General features: G+C 45.9%; 1 protein-coding gene across 1 annotated transcript in view; it reads left to right on the forward strand.

Annotated features, from left to right (window-relative positions):
• LOC140384794 (cadherin-13-like) overlaps positions 1-16,771 on the forward strand; it is a 169,119-nt gene that overhangs the window by 28,874 nt on the left and 123,474 nt on the right. Inside the window, exons 4-5 of the mRNA XM_072466784.1 lie at positions 3,011-3,193; positions 12,087-12,340. Coding sequence (XP_072322885.1) covers positions 3,011-3,193; positions 12,087-12,340 — 437 coding nt within the window. The remainder of the gene's footprint in view (positions 1-3,010; positions 3,194-12,086; positions 12,341-16,771) is intronic.

Genomic DNA, 16,771 nt, shown 5'->3' on the forward strand with positions numbered 1-16,771 from the left:
ACATTTACCGTTCCATTCCACTCAACTGTTGGGCCATTCAGATACCAGCCAGAAGGGGAGAGCTGGCTGGTGGTGATTTAACCTGAGGGTCACCACACCTCAGGCGAGGGGCAAGATTGAGAAGGTGGGTTCTTCATAAATAACCTCAACCAGTATAGGGAATATAACGATCAGTGTTGCCATCATACCACATCGCGAAAGCAGCCGTCCAGTCAACTGAGCTAACCGACCCCTGTATTTGAAATGGGAGATGAGTGGGCCAAGGGTGTGCAAGTTAGGTGGATTTGCCATACTAAATTGCCCCTTAGTGTCCGAAGGTTAGGTGGGGTTACGGGAAAGGAGAGCGGGCGTGGACCTAGTTAGGGCGCTCTTTCAGAGGGCCAGTGCAGACTCAATGGCCCGAATGGCCTCCTTCTGCACTGTAATGATTCTATGATTCTATGAATTAAGCAATTAGGTCAAACACCATATTAAATCATTGTACTCCTATCTGTATGCCTTGAATTTGAATCCTTCCCAGCATTATAAGAATTCTCCTCCCAGAAGAATTAAATTAAATGAGTTTAGGTTAGTCTCAAAGCAATTGATTTGGCTCCTAGTCAATAACGAGAAAACTGCTGTAATTTGATGCTGCTGAGCAGTGTATTGGCATTATCACTTGGAGTATGTAGAAGGATGGCAGGTATAGGGAATGAAAATGTCACCTTGTTATAATAATGCGTGCTCATTTGAGGCTGAGATACAGGCACGGCATCACAACAATGCAGGGACAGATTAGCTCTGCCTCTGCCCTGGAATTATTTGATACCGACATTGGATGTAAAAAGTGAAATAATTTTTCCCAAAACTGAGTTCATCTTGATTAGCTGAATTCATCACTTACTTGAGCCATCAGAAATGATTAGTTAAGGGAGTTTATTACCACTCAGTTGTGTCGATAATAAGTCAAGTTCATATCTGCAATCAAGACTGAGTTGTTATCTGAAATTGTCAGTTGTATTTTACAGCAATTAGCTTTTCAACAGTGAAATGCATTTGTGCAAAGAGAAATTATGTACATATTCATATTTGCCACCAACTGCAGGGAAAACGTTAGATGTTCATAAACCATTTTGAGACTTTTCAAAATTACAGCTATTAATCAAGCCTATTTTTGTTTTGTCCGTCGACTTTTTAGACGAAAGTTACTTCAATTCATGCATTACAACAACCAACAAAGAAAAGCTGACTTAATATTAACTATTGCATCCGGAGTTGTCAGGGTGGAAAATCAGTTTGTTATCTTTGCATTATTGCATAATTCTTTGCCCCCCACCCCTTTCCCAACCCTAGGAGGAGTGGGGGAGGACCAGGATGGAGCAGTAAGGATGAATCAGTGTAAGATTGAAGTGCGGTGTGCCTCCAATACACAGCACACATGTGCCAGCCGCTTCTTTACAGTATTGTGCTGTCCAGGAATATGGCAATGGGTTAAAGTTCTCTACTGCCGCACGGTTTTATAGGGATCGATGAAACCCAGCAGCAGTCGCGATGTTGTAGTCAATATTGTCCTGCTTCTGTAGTAGAAAGATTCAACAACGCTCGTTGAGACAAAATAACGAGGCTTTATTTACAAAACGACTGCATGCAGTAATGGCTGAAACTTGAGGTCAGAGAGCAATTAATGAAACTTGCTGATTCCTTCTCAAGTCCGCGCTTTTACAGAAAATCAGTTCAGTATTTATACATTATCATTATCAAGATTGCGTGACTACAGCTTAGTAAGGAATTCGATCGGAAGTAGAAACGGAAGCAATGCCTGCTGACCTTATTGGGCTCTTTGTCGCATCACTCATACCATTATCTTGTCCTTGGAGGGAATATTGAGAGGTCGGAGGAGACTTATTTCTTCCTGACCTTATCTTGGCTTTATCCTACGGCCCTGGGTTATGACGAGTTAGTCTTATCAGGAGTTGCCGAGGTCCAGTATTTTGGAATGGCTTGACCTTCTCTGATCTTATTCATACTTCAAGTTATGCAGAGTCAGCCTTATTAGTCTTACAGGGGTCTGAAATGGTTAGGGCAGCATTTCTTACATTGTATCAAATATTTTGACCAGTCTTCCCATTGACCAGTTTTCCCATCATGCCATTACTTTATTCGTACCATATCACAGAGAGGCAGGATCTGTTTGACTCCATGACATAATTCTTTTTCCAGCACTCTTTGTCGACCAGGAGAAACACGAGTGTTCTCCTCCCCTCTGCTGATTGCAGTCTCTCCCTTTCTCCCTGCCACCTTTGCCGGCAAATAAAAATGGGCAGTACGCTAGCACAGTGGTCAGCACTGTTGCTTCACAGCTCCAGAGTCCCAGGTTCGATTCCCGGCTTAGGTCACTGTCTGTGCGGAGTCTGCACGTTCTCCCCGTGACTGCGTGAGTTTCCTCCGGGTGCTCTGGTTTCATTCCCCAGTCCAAAGATGTGCAGGTTAGGTGGATTGGTCATGATAAATTTCCATTTAGTATCCAAAAAGGTTAGGTGGGGCTACTGAGTTGCGGGGAGAGAGTGCAGGTGTAGGCTTATGTAAGGTGCTCATTACAAGGGCTGGTGAAGACTCAATGGGCCGAACGGCCTCCTTCTGCACTGTAAATTCTACAATTCTCTGATGTCCCACTTTGAGGCTGTCGCGGAGACTCCAACCATCGACAAGGGCTACCTGGTTCCCGAGTAGATTTGCACCTATTGTAAGGCTTGAATTCACAGTCCGTAAAAATGCAGTCATAACAAATAAAAAGTTGTTCAAAAAATATGTGTGGTTCAGTTTAATTATAAATGTAATTTCTGCAGAAGGTGGAATACCACTTGAATAATTTGGTGATAGGAAAAGAACTGAATGTTAGGAATCAAAACAAAACTATAGAGAGCATAGAAAATGAGCCAAAGCACTTGAATAATTTAGTTTGTGTTATGACTGAGCGACATTGAAGTCTTGCAGCCACATAACAATGTTGCCTTTCTTTTCCTTTTATCAGTTTCAGGCTAGAGTGAATGAAGGATTTACTGGAATTATAGTGAATCTTACTGTGGAGGACAATGATGACCCAGCGACAGGAGCTTGGAGAACTGTGTACACGATTATCAATGGAAACCCTGATATGAACTTCAAAATCGAGACCAACCCACAGAACAATGACGGAATGCTGTTTGTTGACAAAGTAAGTCTGCTTCCAGTGCTCAATCTTTATAACACACTTTGGGATACAAAACACCATTGGTTTCCCTGTAACCAAATATGAGAGATGCTGGACTTCAAAATTATTTGAGGTACACAGAGCTGGTCATTTCCATGGGTTAAGGATGTCTCTTTTAAGAAGGTATTTTATTACTTATTCCTATTTTCTACATCCACCATCGCAGTCGCTGAATAAAGTTTTTTTTCAATCAGCTCAAGTAAGGAAAGCCAAGTTTGGACACAGGCTTCTGACATTTTCATCCAATGGCTAACATAATTTTTGGGAGACTGACTAATCTAAAGCCATTAGCATGCTGGCCTATTCCCTCGACATAAATTCCTTCTACAGTATAAATCCTTCTCGAGCTGCAGTGTGTGCACCTCTTCATCTTCCCAATTGTTAAAATTGTTTAGGGAATGTCACTAAAAAATGCTTGTTTTCAGGCAGCCTTTAAATATTCTGCTGAGTAAAATGTGGCACAGACTCCTCCTACCAAAATTCCACTTCTAAATATGCTTGCATTTTCTCCCCTGGTTTCCAGCGATGACCTTGATCCATCTGCTGACACCTTGCATTTGAGTAAATTGGGGGGACATCGTCAAGTGTCTGCCAAAATCTTCCAACAATTCTTCCCACTTACTGCCTGAGAAAATCAGGACCATTGTAAAGGTGGCAGTGCTGGGTTTGTACAGTGCAGCACAAGCAGGGAAATATAGAAGCCTGAACATTTGCAGCAATAGAACGGATCTCCGGATTAGCCAAAATTAACCCACAGCCACCATTTAATTTCTATTGGTAGTGAGGGTATGGGGGGAATGAGAGTGAATTGCATTATGCACGTGCCTTCAAATGGATCCAGTTTTCAGCACTGGGATGTCCAAAACACAACCTGTGGGCGTTCAACTTTTCGAGAGCAGGCGTGAACTTACCAGAGTTACTTGGTGAAGTAAGGTACCCCTTTGGAGAGCTCAGGTACCTTTTTGGGATAGTTAAAATTAGACATGAATGTGCATAAGAAGTGGATAAATTCATTGGAACTGTCAAGCTGTCAAGGCATTCAAATCTCTTGGCTTTTAAATGAAAAATTATGTTGTTTTAAAAATAAATCAGTGCTTGCTATTTCACTCTGTCTGTTGACATAAGCATTCTTTGCCAGTCCCTTGTCTGCAAGGATCTATCTGAATTCTTTTCAGTAGCCATTTCTGAGGAAGCAATGTTTTCTCCAGCATCATGACATAAATATGCCAGCTTTGGGAACTTGGCTTTCAGTCTCTTTCTCCTGAGGCAATGTCTTTTCTGTTACTGTGAAGGTGACATCAGCACTTAGATTTTTATACATGCAGATACGTCCCAGGTTCACACTGGGGGCATTAGTCACATCATTCGGTCAGTGGGTCACCCACTGTATTGACAGTTAATGGATGCTGTCCTGTTGAGGTAAGCTGTCATGGTGTTGTACATGAGCCCAGTATAGCCTTTATTTGGAGTAGCTAGATCTGAGAAATACAGGCTGTTATTGATGTCATCCATGTGGCTATGAAACTGTCATCTGTAAGCCCACCAACTTCATCAATAGGAAAAGATTTTGTTCCCTCAATGTTCAGATAATCAGTGGCGAAAATCAGTGATGCTCGCAACCTCACGTCAATGCACGCTACCTGCGGGTTAGCCGTGGTTTGTTTGTTCTCAGGCAAGCTAAGACACCTGCAGTGCTCTGCCAGAATGGTGTGACAGGGTGGTTAACGGAAGGCGAGCAGTACTGCCTTCAAATAACTAATGGCACTTTTCAAGACAAAGGCCTTCAAAGTTCCCAATGTGCAAGGGGCCACTGGAATTTTCAAGTTTTTTAAAAATCCATTCATGGGATGTGGGTGCAGCTGGCTAGGCCAGCATTTATTGCCCATCCCTAGTTTCCCCTGCAAACTGAGCTGCCGCCTTGAACCGCTGCAGTCTCATGTGGTGTAGGTACAAGTACAGTGCAGGATTTTGACCCAGTAACAGTGAAGGAACAGTGATATATCTCAAGTCAGGATGGTGTGTGGCTTCAAGGGGGACTTCCAGGTGGGGTGTTCCAACATATCTGCTGTCCTTCTTCTTCTGGATGTTAGTGGTCATAGGTTTGGAAGGTGGGTGAGTTCATGCACTGCATCTGATAGATGGTGCAAACGGCAGCTACACTGCATCGGTGGTGGAGAGAGTGAATGTTTGCGGAAGGGTTACCAATCAAGCGGGCTGCTTCGTCATGGATGGTGTTGAGCTTCTTCATTGTTGTTGGAGTCACACTCATCTAGGCAGGGGGGAGTATTCCATTACACTCCTGACTTGTGCCTTCTTGATTGTGGATAGGATTTGGGAAGTGGGGGGTCCTAGCTTCTGACCTGCACCTTTAGCTACAGAATGACTACTCCAGGTGAGTTTCTGGTCAATGTTATCCCACTGGATATTGATAGTGTGGGATTCAGCGACAGTATTTTTTTTTATTCATTCAAGCGATGTGGGCATTGCTGGCTGGGCCAGCATTTATTATCCATCCTTAATTGCCCTTGAACTGAGTGGCTTGCTGGCCACTTCAGGGAGTATTTAAGAGTCAACCACATTTCTGGGTTGGACCGCAGTTCTCGGTGAGCCGTGTTCACACACTCGTGAGAAAGCGGAGTGAGTGGGTACCGGAACCCCGGATTACCTGGCTGCCTCTGCGACCGCCAAGAAGTGGAGTCACATGTAGTCCAAACCAAGAAAAGACAGCAGATTTCCTTCCCCAAAGGACATTAGTGAAAGACTGACAGTCAAGGGGTGATGGTTAGGCTCTCTCTTGTTGGAGATGGTCATTGCCTGGCACGTGTATAGCGCAAATGTCCAGGTCTTGCTGAATTTGCACATGGACTGTTTCAGTATCTGAGTCATCGCGAATGGTGCTGAACTTTGTGCAATCATCAGCGAACATCTACGTTTCTGATCTTATAACGGCAGAAAGGTCATTGATGAAGCAACTGAAGATGGTTGGACCTAGGACACTAGGCGGAGGATCTTGAGTCTTATATTTTTATTTCCTGGACAAGTCAAGGAAATCCTGCAATATGATGGCTCAAGGGTTTCCAGTATTGCAGCAGCTTTTCATATCAACCAATAGAAAGGGAGCGAGACTGCCACTCAGAAAAGGTGAAGAATAGAAAGTGTGAGCAACCAATCCCCTGATCATGAGAAAAACTCACAGGAGGTAGTTCCTGGCACCATAGTGCCAGCGTCATGTGTCTTAAAGTAAAAGCTAATTGCCAACTTCTTCCAATAAAATGTGTATTCGACTGTCAGCTCTTTGTGATCCCTTCCCGTGGTTTCGGGTAATCAGTCTGATTCAATGTATCACCCTAGGCTCAGCCCCAGAACACTCTCCTCTGAGTCCGAGGTCATGGATTCAAGTCCACTCTGCAAATGTAATCTAGTCTAATCCTTCAGTGCAGGATTGAAGGAGTCCAGCATGCTCCATTTTTCAGCTGTAGAACCAAGATAACCAAGAACCAAGATAGGGGCAGCACAGTGGTCAGGACAGGTGCTTCACAGCACCAGGGTCCCGGGTTCGATTCCCGGCTTGGGTCACTGGCTGTGCAGAGTCTGCATGTTCTCCCTGTGTCTGCGTGGGTTTCCTCCGGGTGCTCCAGTTTCCTCCCACAGTCCAAAGATGTGCAGGTTAGATGGACTAGCCATGTTGAATTTCCCTTCGTGCCCAAAAAGGTTAGGTGGGGTTACTGGGTTACAGGGATAGAGTGGAGGTGTGGGGTGCTCTTTCCAAGGGTCGGTGCAGACTCAATTGGCCTCCTTCTGCACTGTAAATTCTATATATAACTACCCTTGCCAATGAACACAAAAGATCCTGCAGCACCTTTTGAAGAAGAGTAGCAAAGTTCTTCAGATGTTCTGGGCAACATTTATTCTTCAAAAAACATTGTTGAAATAGATAACACGGCCATTTGTTTCTCATTGCTGTTTGTGGGACCATGCCGTGCACAAATTGGCTGCTGCATCTGTTTACATTACAATTTTAGTTAAGCATCCAAAGCACTTTCAGCCATCCTGATGTGAAAGGCCCACATTAAGTTTTTTCTAAATCTTAATCTATAATGGGACAGTTGTTTTGAGCAGCGACAATGATCGTCAGATTTCTACCCCTGCTACACATTTCTTCAGGGGTCTGCCGATCCAGGCTTTCACAGAAATGTGCAGTACAATGTTCCTTAGCGAACTCCATCAGAGTGGAGTCGAGTCGGGAAGACAGGGTGCGTGCGGCCCTATTTATAGCCCTGGTTGCCATATGGTAATTAAAGTTCCACTCTTTCAATGTGAGTGAATGGGTGAGTGGATGAATGAGTACATTTGTTTTTCAATTAAGGGGCAATTTAGCGTGGCCAATCCACCTACCCTGCACATCTTTGGATTGAGGGGGTGAGACCCACGCAGACATGGGGAGAATGTGCAAACTCAACACGAACAGTGACCCGGGGCTGGGATCGCACTTGGGTCACAAGTGCCGTGAGGCAGCACCGCTAACCACTGCACCCACCATGCCACCCGATGAGTGAGTGAGTGAGTGAATGGGTTCTGGGGTAAGCGGGTGAGGAGGTAAGTGGGTTAATGGTTTGGTGGGTTAGTGGTAGGTGGATGAAGTGGGCTTTGGCTGAGATGGATACGTGGATAGGTGGGTGAGTGGATAGTTGGGTCAGGTTGACCAGAGAGTTAGTTGGGAGGGTAGTTGAGTGGTGAGGAGAGCATTGAGGTAGTCATGGAGGTGATCAAGGCGTAATCGGATGCTCAGGAGGGATAGCTAGTTTGAAAGGTAGTTGGGTTGGCAGGGTAATTGGATGGGTACTCGGGTCAGGTCAGGAGGGCAGTTGGATGGTTGGCTCGGGGGATACTCAGGTTGGCTCAGGAGCATGTAGTTGGGTGGTTGAGGTGGTGGTTGGATCATGAGGATAGTTGCTTCGGGTCAGGAGGTTTATTGGTTGATTGTGAGGAGTGGTCAGAATGGTGGTCGGGTTGGGTCAGCTGGTAGTTGAGTTGGTGACTGTAGCTGGGCCAGGGAGAGGAGTTAGTCAGAGGGTCAGGAGTGGCAGTTGGTGGGGTCAGGAGTGTGATTGGGGGTCAGTTGTACATTGACCCATGTGTTAGACTAGGCTTTAATCTGTCAAACATTTCCTGGCTAACAATCCAGGTAAGTGAAACTGTCCAAACCCTCCAACTTTAACTCAGATTTTGAGAATTTCTTGAAGGGGCCTTAGCAGCAAGGAAATTGTCCATTGGAAGTTGAAATTTCCTTAGCAATTCCCACATTCATTCAGGCATAAGGAGTTTCATAGGGCCTGAGTACACATCTTCAAACATATTTCTGGCCTATGGTGATCTGAAGAGTGGAAGAGTTGGCCTCTCATTTCTAATGTTCACAGTTACATTTGTAAATTACAATAAAATAAGGAAACCCAGAGGGTGCCATGTGAAAATAAAATTGAATTTCCAGAAATGTTCCCCACCACCTTGTTGCTGCTTCCTCGCCTCACGCTGGTGTCACTTATCTTCATGCCAGGTCCATATCCAAAACTCTTCGAGTATAATTTTAAACTCTTCTTATATGGTTCCACTTGAATGCAGAGAGACTATGAAGCTCATCACTGGAACGGTACCCATGGCTTTACACGCTATCCATCCCAGTGAAGCAGGCAGTTTTGAAGCACCGGATTTTGGAGCTCCTTGCTTGTACATCAAACCAGTAGTTCCCTCCTGTACTGGTTTTGGAAGGATCTGTATTGATGTAGTTGCATTGTCACTGCTACGAGAAGGAGCAACATTCACCTCCCAAGCTCAGTGGGATTGATGGTATGTCTGAGAACATGATGCGCAGTCCTAATTAAGTCTTGAAAGCCCAGAGCTAGGGCGCTCTCCAAACTATTTATGAAAATAATCTATTGTGTTAATTCAGATGCGATAACTGCTCTCAAAGCATCTTCCTGAAGTCTTGGCACTGCACACTGATCTACGTTGATTACCGCACTCTCGAGGGTGTTCCTCACTTCATGCCATTATTTTGGAGATGTGGGCTATGTACTCCTCCAGCATTTTGACTATTAGCACCAGAAAAAAGGAAATTCTCTCTGCTACCTGCATATGAGGTTTTCACTCAGTCCTCATGGATATAATCCCAGGCAGTAACTTCACATTTTCTGACATTCAAAAAGCACCACACAGGAGGAAGAGGTTAGGATCACAAGTGAATTGAGTTTTTGATATGGGTCAGTGAGTAAAGGTCAGAGGGCTCCTGAACATTTCCCATTTAAGAAATTGAACTCGGAGATCGTGGTCCTTCAGCTCTTCAGCTGAAGGAGCCATCTCTTTATCCTCCAATGAGAGACAATTGTTTCCTCATCAACCTTTCCCAGCTCATCCACTGGGTGGAATCCTCACTAACTACAGCACCGGAGACCTGGGTATAATCCTGGCTTCAGGTCACGATCTGTGTGTAGTTTGCACATTCTCCCCATGTCTGCATGGGTCTCACCCCCACATCCCAAAGCTGTGCAGGGTAGATGGATTGGCCACGCTAAATTAACCCTTAATTGGGGGAAAGAAAATCCTCACTAACCAAGCCATGTGATTGACCAAACATGTATATCTGGGCTGCTACTTGGTTGATGGATTGGGTGAATCAGGCAGAGGATGCGGGTCCTCCAGTGGGGTGGACAGGTCTCCGGATGCTTCTTTCTGGAAGCATTCAGCATCTGTGCGAGCCATAAGGCATGTTCATTTTAGAAAGCGCAACTCTAACTTGGGAAACAGAACCAAGAAGAGAACAACAAAACCCACAGTTCTGTAAGTGCTCTATTTATTATTAACCTGAACCAGTCAGCTCTCTGTCAATTGTTTCATTTCTCAAAGCTGCCCAGTATGTCTCCCCATGAGTTGCAGAGATTCCTCCCTGTGCCTACAAAGGACCTAAGATATGGCAATCCTTTGCCTCTGCTGGTCTGCATGTTTCTTCGTTGAACAAATAACAAACATTGGTACAAAACCAATTAGTATTGTTTCTTGAGTCATTTCTGGAAATACTTTTGTGAACATGCTCTCAGAGGTAATCAATCTATCAGCCTTTTCACTCCTCAGACAAACATTCAGGAAATGAGAAATGGTAGGTGAGAAGGTGTCCCAGATACCCCTGTCAACCATGACTCAGATGTGGGTACTGTCTCTTGAAACCGAAGGCTGTGGGTTCAATTACCGCTCCAGGACCTGAGAACTAAAATTAAGACAGGCAGTCCCGTGCATTATTGAGGGAGCACTGCACTGTCAGAGGTGCCATCTTGAGGATGAGACATGAAACCGAGACACCATCTACTCTTTCCAATAGATCGAAAACATCACATGACACTTGAAGAGCAAGGAAGTTACCCATTGTGTCTTGGTCAATATTTATCCCACAATCAACATTACCAAAGCAAAGTACCTGGTAAATAAAATGTAGCTGATTGTGATAGCTTGCTTGTGAAAACTGGCTGCTGTGTTTCCCACATTGCAACAGTGACTCTTGTTATATTTCATTGCAGTAAACCACTTTTAGATATCCACGTTTGTGGAAGGTGTTGTATAAATGCAAGTCTTTTGTTTTGTTTTTCTTTAAGGTGTTCTGCCTTTCGCTTTTCTATGTTTAAGGCGCCTCCAACGCACTCTTTTTCTCTGTCCCTTCTGGGTTCTCTTGCTGTGCTTCAGACTTATACTTTACCCCACTCCCAACTGTGGAGACACAACATGGGGCAGGATTCTCACCATGACGCATGTTCTTCATGTTAATAAGTCCTCACAGCCAAAATGCAGTCATGAGCAGATGGGATCATGTGAGCAGCTGGTTGAAAGACCAGAACCTTCAATTTTTTCAACTGTCGGAGGAAAATCCAGGTCAGGAAGCTTTTCTCAGAGCAATAATGAACGTGAAGATCCCTGGTTGAATCTCTGCCCATTTGGAATTAGTTGACCTTCGTCATGGTACTCGGGCAGCAGTGAGCACAATTTCAACGTATGAAGAAAAGGAAAAAACAGCCATCATTAAGTTGCTCCTGCAGAAAATGGTGCAAGATTGTAGAAATTGGATGAGAACATTATTGAGATTGGCTCCCTACACCAATAGGCTGTTGAAATTAACCAACAAAAATTCCAACATAAATAACAGCAAAGTCTCAAAGCAAAACTATACAACTCCATCACAGAGATGGACAGAGTCTCAAGCAGAGTGAGAAAAGACATATTAATGTTGAGTGAACTCAGGGGCAGCACGGTAGCACAGTTGCTTCACAGCTCCAGGGTCCCTGGTTCTATTCCCAGCTTGGGTCACTGTCTGTGCGGGGTCTGCGCGTTCTCCCCGTGTGTGCGTGGGTTTCCTCCGAGTGCTCCGGTTTCCTCCCACAGTTCAAAGATGTGCAGGTTAGGTGGATTGGCCGTGCTAAATTGTTCTTAGTGCCCAAAAAAGGATGGTGGGGTTACTGTGTTACGGGGCTGGGATAGGCTTAAGTGGGGTGCTCTTTCCAAGGGCCAGTGCAGACTCGATGGGACATAGGGCCTCCTTCTGCACTGTAAACTCTATGATTCTATTCCATTCTTGATTGTCCATGAAGTGTTGCCGGGACACTTTTCCCTTCTTAGGAATCAACATGTTCCATGGTAAAGATTGATTCAAACAAATGAGCTGTTCTGTTTTAAATATTGATCCGCTCTTCGTGGAGATTAATTTCAAGTCAATAAAACTGTTTCAAGAAATTGCTTCGCATCTGTAATTGCTATCCTGATTTTGAATTCATTTAACAATTTGAGTAACGACAACATTTTTTAATTGATTTCATTTCAGTCTCTGGACTATGAAAGATCTGCATTTCACACACTGCTGATTAAGGTGGAAAATGAAGAACCAATCATGCCCGAGATCAGTTATGGATCGAGCTCTACCACCACGGTGCAAGTCACAGTTCTTGATGCGAATGAGCCTCCTGTTTTCATTCCCGATCCAACAATCGTCGTCAAGCCAGAGAACATCCCAATAGGCAGTGTTGTTGTGACATTGAATGCATCTGACCAGGATATTCTTCAGAAACAGACAATTAAGTAAGTGTCCTATATAAAGTTACTTTACACAGAGTTTACAAAGGTATAAATTTGAAGACCAAGGAGAAGACGGGATTGGTGTTAGAAGGCCAAGATGTGTATCAAGTGGTTCTGCAGTCATGCACCTCAAAATGTACAAAATCAAGAGTCATGCAGGGATTTAATCTGCTTCTCCAGACACAAATTTGAGGAAGGTGAGAGTTGGGTTCCATGGTGAAATTACGCCTGCAGCACTCTACATTTCTGTTTGGAACCACACACTAAGTACACTAAGTCTAAGATGCAGCTATTGAACTAAATGCCGAGAAAATCATAAAGCATTTACCCTGTCCTCCACTTCCAGCAGAATACAGCTGACTGTCAGCGAAAAGTTAAATCAAAGCAGAGATACTGTATGTGATAGGTTGTTATGAATGCGATAAATTAAATAGGTTTTAAATATCCCAAATCAAAATGACTTTACAGAACAATGGTATCCTCAGTAAGAACATGATTGTTTTAGCTGACAGAAATTGAATCAAGAAAAGGAATTTACGGACTGCAAAGTGTGAGCTCATCACAGTTGTAGAGTATAGATCAATAAAGGAATTAGAGGTTTCTCATTTCCTTTTAATATCTGTAAAGTGTATTTCATGAAATGGGTTCTGACAATGTAACTATTGCACTGGGGAAATATTTTTACAGCTGCTAGTGCATTGCCAGTCCCATTAGTAGAGTAGAAGGGCAGAAAATAACTATACTGCCTGTTCACACAATTGTCCCTTGGACATGTTGCTCTGAAACAGAATTTGTCCCACAAGGAACAAGAACAGAAGACCCTGGAAAAACTCAGCGTTTGGAATCTTACCAGAATTTGGCAAAGTGTCAGACTCAGACTGAAAAGCTGGTGTGTAATCTTCAGTTGCACAGATCGGTTTCTCTCCAACTATTGAACCTCTTTAAGAAAACGTGAACATGGTTTACACCATCCCTCTGGTGGGGCAGGGCCCCAGAGCCGGTAACCTACTCCACTGAGATCGGGGCGCCATCTTTAAAAGGCACTCCAATCAGCTCTACAGCCTCCAGCCCCATCACAAAGGTCGCGGGAGGTCTCTCACCCCACCCCCTCGACACTGCTGACCGTCATTCCCCTGCCCCCCTCCTCCCTCCCCAACATTCCTTTCCGGCATTCTCTCCCTCTTCCCCCCCCCTTCAGACAATCTTCACAGCATCACACCCTCCCCCCTCAGTGTCTACTCTCCCCTCCCCCCACCACACATCTATGAACACTCTCCCACTGAGACCCGTGTCTGGCACTGCCCCCAGCACAGGCTGGCACTGACTACCTGTGCTGGGGCAGTGCCCACTCTACCCCCAGGGGGCTATACTTACCTCTGCACCCCCGAAGGCCCCCTCGGCTGCTTCTTGTTTGGCCAAACCTGTTGTAAATCCCACCTACGTGACATCACGTTGGTAAGGAATGAACAGTCAGTGAGTGGGAGATCATGTGGTGGGGGAGGGGCTTTCTAATAACATTTAAAATCATACAAATCTTTCAAAATGAAGTGCACACCTCATGACATCGCTGGCGAGTGGCGGGGAACTTCAGGGAATGTGATCCCTCTGGCAAGAATTGTGTTTCCCAATTCTCACAAGGTTTTCCACCCATGCTGCTGGCCCCATACACGGCTAGTGCAGGCTCAAAATCGTGCCCAGCCGGTCTGCCAGCAGTTATTAGGAGAGAATAATAATTATTATTATTTAGAAACCGAGTATTTGGGCGCGATTTAATGGAAAATAAATCCCGTGTTGAGTACGTTTAGCCGAGTGTTTCCTGGAGCTCGCTGTCCCAAGAAAGACCCCGCTATTTAACGGTATTCTGTTTCATTTTGGGGCCTCAGTGGGGAACGCCCCGCAAGGCCGCACTTCGTCTAACATCCTGCACTGAGGAGCTCTGCTTGTCAGTGCAGGAAGGCACCCTGATTTCGAGACCCCCGGACTCACTCAATGCCCCGACTCACCAATTAGGGGGTCAACGACCGATGAGGCGCACTGCCAGGGTGCCAGGTGGAATTTTTCCTACACCGGGGGGTGCCCTGCCCTTATGAGATAGGGCAGTGTGGAGATCAAAAATGGCGCCCTAATTTTTTTCTGCACTGGTGAGCAGAGCTCATTAGTGCTGCAAATGGGCCTAAGTGCGGCCTCAGCAGGGGGTTCCTCAATGAGGTCTGGAAATCAAACAGAGTCCCGTTAGATAGGGGGGGTCATTCTCAGTGCTGCCGGCACTGGGATACACCCGGCGAACCACACTCGACATGGGACTGTTGTGTTATGCTGCTTTGGATAACACCGGCTGCTACTTGATGCAGTCTTAATTAAAGGATGCTCCAGACTCTGAAATGAGTTCAACGTGTTTATTGAACTATTAACACAGTTCTCAAATGAGTTCGACTCTCTGCTAATCTAATTGTAGTAACTCAGTCTAACTGCACCAGCTTGCTCTAAGCCACGTGCTGGGGTGTGATGCTGCTGATCAACCCTGTCTTAACTCTCCAGATGTCTGTCTGTGGAAAGAGGCAGGGTGTGATTGCCTCATCCCTTTTTTAGTGTTTATGTCATGCCCCCTTGTGGTGATGCCACCTCTGAGGTCCTGACTGTCCATTGGTTGTGTCTTATTCTGAGTGTTCGTTTGCATGTTTGCATATCATGACAGGGACAATGTTATTCCGTTCATTCGTGCCCTAGATTTCTGTTGGCCTTTTCCCACATATTACCTTAAATCTCCTCATTAGTATTCACTGCAAAGTCTTTCCCAAGACTGCTGGGTTTCTTATATACTCACACAGGATCCAGAACATAAGAAGCAGGAATCTCCATTGGGTGTTGCCAAAATTGGAAAACACAATTGGACAGAGAATAGGTTTTGACGCCAAAATCACGGTGGGAGCCAATTTGACTCCAAACTGCAATTCTCCATTACTTCGACAGCGGAGTCAATGCAGTCCAGAACACACATACACTAAACACAATTTGTATATCGTTAGTGGACCTGACAAGGTATTCTCTAGGACCTCCACGATTCTCCGCCTCCGATGGGCAGAGTTTCCGACGGCGCAGTTCACTCGTGCTTTTAAAAATCGTGAAACCAGCGTCATTGCAGCTGAGGGTGAGAGTGGGGGGTGCGGAAAGTGTCCAACATCACCATAGTTTGCTGACAGTAGTACCGCTGGCCGGGGGGCGTCTGCCAGGGCTGGGGGGAGTAGCGGGATGTGGCCAGGACGTGGGCTGTGGAGTTGGGGTGGACAGACACAGAATACCATGGCCACAGACGGAAAGGCAGCTGTGCGCGCCTCTGCCAGCCCACTGTGCATTTTGGGCCAAGGGTCGCATCGGTGTGTCTCCAGGACACTCACCTAGGTGTCCTCTGGCCCCAGCCGACCCATCAGCTGCATGGGCACGCTTCAGCGCAACCAGTGCCATCAACATTAGTCTCAGGAACAGAGAATCCAGCCCAAGGTTCTGGTGATTAATTGCTTCGGTTCCGTGGATATCGGTATTTTTTTCCAGTGGGGAGGCATAAGCATCAAGGTGCATAGTTGTATTTTTAAGGCTAAAGTGAGTATCTTGGGATGTCCAATTGTTGACAAAGTTGCTCAACGGATGACAAGGAAGCACCATTGAACATGCCGCCAAACTACAAATACGTCGGTCCCTCCGGATATCAAGGGTTGGATTCTCCCAAAATGGGACTCTGTCCCCACGCCAGCGCACAAATGCTGGAGTTTTACTCTGGAATTTCCTGCAAAAAAGATCAGCTACTTCAGTGACCTGCAGGGTGCTAGCAGGGTCCCAGAGTAATTCACACAGCTTTAGCTGCAGATAAGGGCCCCCGCACTTCTGGTATTGAGTCCGTGCATAAGTACGGCGGTGGCGCCAGCAGCCGTGCCGAGCGCCATGGCGGACTCGGACCGCGGAGGCAGAGATAGAAATTAGACCCGCCCCCTCCTCCCGATCCGCCCATGCCCGAGGATCTGACCGCGCGGATATAGCCCCCCCCCCCCCCCCCGGTGTCCGATCCCCCCGCCCCCCACTAGGGTGGCCGCGGGCCAGCATTCCGACTGGCAATACTAGGTTAGTTCCACGCCGTTGGGAACTCGGCCAGTCGGGAGCGAAGGATCGCTGGGTTGCCCTCTTTCAATGGGCGCCTAGCCGCGCGGCGTACTCCGCGATCACGCCGATTCTCAGGTCCAGGAGAATCGCCGGCACGACGCCGGGCCCAATTTCGACGCAAAGTTTGATTCTCCGTCCCCGCGCCGAATGCGATTTTGGCGCTGGGCTGCAGAGAATCCAGCCCCAAATCAATGGTCCATCAGACCTGGTGGGAATGTTGAGTTACCCTGAATGGGGGAGAGAGCGGAATGTAATTTTGTTCTTCTTTCCAGCTGACAGATA

Source organism: Scyliorhinus torazame, chromosome 10 (genome assembly GCF_047496885.1).
Source record: "Scyliorhinus torazame isolate Kashiwa2021f chromosome 10, sScyTor2.1, whole genome shotgun sequence".
NCBI lineage: Eukaryota > Metazoa > Chordata > Chondrichthyes > Carcharhiniformes > Scyliorhinidae > Scyliorhinus > Scyliorhinus torazame.